The sequence below is a fragment of the Triticum dicoccoides genome, chromosome 2A, assembly GCF_002162155.2.
Source record: "Triticum dicoccoides isolate Atlit2015 ecotype Zavitan chromosome 2A, WEW_v2.0, whole genome shotgun sequence".
Taxonomy (NCBI): domain Eukaryota; kingdom Viridiplantae; phylum Streptophyta; class Magnoliopsida; order Poales; family Poaceae; genus Triticum; species Triticum dicoccoides.
The window spans coordinates 777,532,871-777,537,427 of record NC_041382.1 but is presented as its reverse complement, the minus strand read 5'-3'; the positions used below and the strand labels follow the sequence as shown (position 1 = coordinate 777,537,427).

The following is a 4,557-nucleotide window of genomic DNA, read 5'->3' as shown; positions in this document are numbered from 1 at the left end:
ATATCCGTTGATAAACTATTAACTTCTCAAGGCTACACGTGGTCGAGAGTGGGATTTTATCTTGGGGATCAAATGCAGGTTGAACTTGGTAAACTTAGTGCTGGTTAGTTGATCATCCACTTGGTTAAATTAGTTGACGGGCTGTTGGAAGAAGCCAAGGGGTGATCAGGTGAGTGCAGTCGTGTAACTAAAGGGCAAAAGCCAAGTGGTAAGCGTGGTTGTGTAAAAGGTTAAAGGTAAAAAGCCAAGTTAGTTCATTAGTCATATCCCTTCTACATTATGGACGACAACCCAGAAATCATGCAGTCAAACTTATCTAGCTTGGAGTATAATCCGAAAAAATGATTGCTGTTTGATTTTTTCCCCTGATATATAGTAGTATGATTTGATATATTTTTAGCACGTATGATACATATGTTGTCCTATATACTCAAATCATAGTAATTAACCACACACTAGTAGTACTAACGTCGAACATTTGAAGTCAAAGTTGCTTGTTGGGTCGTATACATATTTAAAAACCATGTACGTAGTTTAGAATGTAAGTGGCAGATGCGAATGGTGGATCGGCATAAGAGATGAGATGTTATAGCTAGCCGGCACACACACACATTGGCAACGAAAGATTAGGAAAAGGGAGCGACCAAATCATGAAGTGGGAAAGAGAGACGAAAGCAGGAAGAGAAAAAGAAAGCGAGGCCACTCGGTAAAGCAAGATCATATCGATGGAGATAACATAAAAAGAGATTAGGAGGCGTGTGGAGTGCATGCTTATCCCGCACTCCCCTCCAATATTTTTCTCCCAAATGCAAATGCAAACGCAAATGCCAGCTTCTCTCTTGTTCATCATGCATGGACTCATGGTGCACGCCGATTCAGCACTCACTCCAACTGTAAATAATTTACCCCCTTTTCTGGCTCGATCGACCAGACTTGAATTGTGCTACCATGCATGCATCGAGTACGTGTACCTAATATGTTGACCTGTGTCGTGTGTTTTTTTATTTACTTAATATTCATGTCATGCTGTTTTTGGAACAATTTCTATACCTGTTTTTGTTGTGCTGTGATCAGAAATTTGTTTTGCTTGCTTGCAGAGCCGGGATGCTGTGTGTTTGTTCCTGGACTAGATAGCCCTCTTGTCATCTTCCGTTCAAAGTTTCTGTCTGCTCAAAGCACTGTGCCTTTTATTATTTCTTCTTCTTCTTTTTGTTTGTGGGTACAAAAGAAGGAAAAACAGTGTCCACGAGAGGGATGCATGCATGCAAATTGCATGCACTTAGATTCCTCTGGATCTACTTTCCAATCAATGCACGCACTTAGTTTTTACTCACTCCTTTTTACTATTTACCTTGCATTCCAAGATAATGTACTACTCCCTCTGTCCGAAAATACTTGTCTTCAAAATGGTTGTATCTAGACTTATTTTAGTTATAAATACATCAATTTTATTCATTTCTGGGACAAGTATTTCCGGACGGAGGGAGTATTTATTTTTGTTTTGTTTTGCCTTCTAGTACTACTTTTCGTTAAATGGTTACTATAATTTTTGAACTGACAAGATGCGGAGTATAGACATGGCGCTCCGATCCATGATTCGCGATATGTTTGGTTCTTTGACAAGCAAAGAGACAACAGAGTAATAATTTAGTTAAATGATGATCGCCCTTTTTGAACTGGCAAGATGTGGGGTATAAACGTGGCGTTTCGATCGATTCGTGATTATATTTGATTCTTTGATGACAAGCAAAGACACATCACAGAGTAAATGGCTACCCGGCTACCTATAGCTAGATGCCAATGCCATTGCAAATCAAGCACAGAAAGACAGAGATGCTTGTTGAGTTGCTCCTCCTTTCATTTCTGTCTTGTGTTACGTGGTGCACGCAGCTCCATCTCCAAAGTGTTTTTTAGTAAGTGATTTGCAGCTCAGAGCCTGAGATGATACGGTTCCATCATGATAAGGAGAATCAGCTACGTCACGGCAGGTACGTTGGCTGGCTAGCTCGCTTTACACAAGAAAAAACACACTTGCTATATATAGCCGGCCACATGAAAACATGTCCATGGCTAGCTAGCGACAACATCTATCCCATCATGAAAATAAATGCCACTCAGCCACTTCGATCGGTTGCAACTATATGTGTAGCTTTTCTCCCATATAAACGAAAACTGCAAGTGGAAATTTTCAACTAAATAAAGTTTGCAGCTTTTCTTTGTCCACATAATTGTTTTTTTAGAAACATAGTATAAAAGTAGACGCTCACATACACGCACACACACTCATTCTTATGAACACACACATGCACTTCCTACCCCTATAAACAACTCCGAGCGACTAAGCCGACATACATAAGAATGACGAGGTCGCCACAAATGCCTCATGGTTGACGGGCACGCCATACCGTTGAAAGAATAGCGTCAGACGACCTAAAATAAATCCATAAAATGTGCGAGAGCACCTGTGGCAAGTCTAAAAACTTGAACCTAATAGGACGGTTCCATCGCAACGAACCTAACCAACTAACATCTAAGTTGTGCTTGAATAGCATATAGTACTAATTGATCTTTTTGGTTGTATGCCTGGTCGAGGCCCGAGGTAACGAAAGCTTCCATTTTCTATAGAAAAACTAACAACTGTTTGCAATTAAAATTGTATAGCTTTTCTTTTGTCTATGTACTCCAGTATTTTAGTTATTGAACAACATGCATAACTGCTGAACAACTTTGATGTTGGTGTGTTAAGACATGTACTGGATGGATGATACGCTCTTTCTATGTGCTTCAGCCCCCTTTTCAGGAAACAAACGCATTGCTTGCAAATATATTCACGATCATCATCACCATTTCAATGAACACTTACGTACTAGACACAAAACAGGCAGTGAGTAGTGACATATACATCTGCTTGCACTGCCAGAAAGCTAGCTGCCAGCCCACTGTGTCGGCACAAATTTGTCAAACAGGAAAACAGCTAGCTCCCCGTAACAGGAACAGGAACTCTAAAAGTCTGAGCTCCCTAGCTAGATTTCCTACGCATATGCATGCCGGCAATAATACTGATCGATACATGTGCAAGGAAAATCCAAAGGCTGATCGACGTGCCATGTTCATGCATCATGGAACGGGCACACATGTTCCCTTGTCGATCCACTACGGAGTGAACTCGCCAATCTCCTGAAAAATTAGACTGGTATATCATCGGACGTTGATCTAACCATGCATATCAGCGCATATGTTGCACCACAAGACCTAAATAATTAAGCTGTCGTCGTTGTATGATCGATGTACACTCAGCAAGCACCATGGAATTTGGAATGGATGGGTTAATAATCTAGGTCTAGGTGTGTGGTCGATCGTGGTGGCCACGCGCGCCCGCCCAACACCGGATGTCAAAAGAGAGGAAAAGATAGAGAGAGAGGGGGCCGTGTCAATGGCATGGCGGCATGTACGCACTAGCCACACAGTCCCGGAGCGGCATGAAAGCTGGGAACCTCAGCACTAATGGGAGAAAAAGGTAGGGGGAGAGCGGCATGCCCACACGCAACACCCTCCACACCTGATCGACCAGAGCTCCCCTATAAAGCACGCCACCGGAGCGTGTGTCCTCCACACTACTGCCTGCTTGCTACCTGCCTCCCACCACTGCCACCACCCCCAACCATCTCAACTCCGTCTCACTCTCGATCACTTGCCAGCCATGGCCGTGAACGACACCAAGCTGGCCGACGCCGAGAACCCGGGCGCGATGTGCCGCGGCGGCGGCGGCGGCATCGACTCCGACTCCGACGTGGACTTCGCGGGCCGCGCCAACTGGCTGCGCGCGGCGGTGCTGGGCGCCAACGACGGGCTGGTGTCCACCGCGTCGCTGATGCTGGGCGTGGGCGCGGTGAAGCACGAGGTGCGGGCCATGGTGATCTCCGGGTTCGCGGGCCTGCTGGCGGGGGCCTGCAGCATGGCCATCGGGGAGTTCGTGTCCGTCTGCTCCCAGCGCGACGTGGAGATCGCGCAGCTCGACCGCGACGGCAAGCGCGGCGGCGACGAGGAGAGGGCGCTGCCCAGCCCCGTCCAGGCCGCGGCGGCCTCGGCCCTCGCCTTCTCCGTCGGCGCCCTCCTGCCGCTGCTGGCGGCGGGCTTCATCGTCGGGTACAAGCTGCGGGTGGCCGTGGTGGTGGCCGTGGCGACGCTGGCGCTGGCGGCGTTCGGGGTCGTCGGCGCCGTGCTGGGGAGGGCGCCCGTGGTGAGGTCCTCCGCCCGGGTCGTCGTCGGCGGGCTGGCCGCCATGGGGCTCACCTTCGGCCTCATGCGGCTCTTCCGGGCCAGCGGCATATGACGTGCGATCGGTGGACGAGGTTTTTTTGTTGCCGTCATCGATCGTCGTCTCGTCCATGCTTTCCTCGTGATCCTACCTACGTACGTGGTGCCAACGCCTTCTTCCCCGGCCGGCTGATGGCCTGACGTCCGCGCATGGAATGTGCATGCCCGGCCGTGCGTCTCTTCCCTAGTTAATTCTCTGCTTCTCTCTCTCTCTCTCTCTCTCTCTCTCTCTCTCTCTCT

General features: G+C 47.8%; 1 protein-coding gene across 1 annotated transcript; it reads left to right on the top strand.

Annotated features, from left to right (window-relative positions):
* Positions 1 to 3,605: 3,605 nt before the first annotated feature.
* On the top strand, positions 3,606 to 4,554 carry LOC119357229 (vacuolar iron transporter homolog 5-like). The gene has a single exon (XM_037624222.1). The coding sequence runs from the start codon at positions 3,701 to 3,703 to the stop codon at positions 4,331 to 4,333; it is 633 nt and encodes a 210-aa protein (XP_037480119.1). The 5' UTR covers positions 3,606 to 3,700; the 3' UTR covers positions 4,334 to 4,554.
* The last annotated feature ends 3 nt before the right edge of the window (positions 4,555 to 4,557 follow it).

Coding starts and splice junctions, on each gene's coding strand:
- LOC119357229 (XM_037624222.1), top strand. CDS start 3,701: ATGGCCGTGAACGACACCAAGCTGGCCGACGCCGAGAACCCGGGCGCG.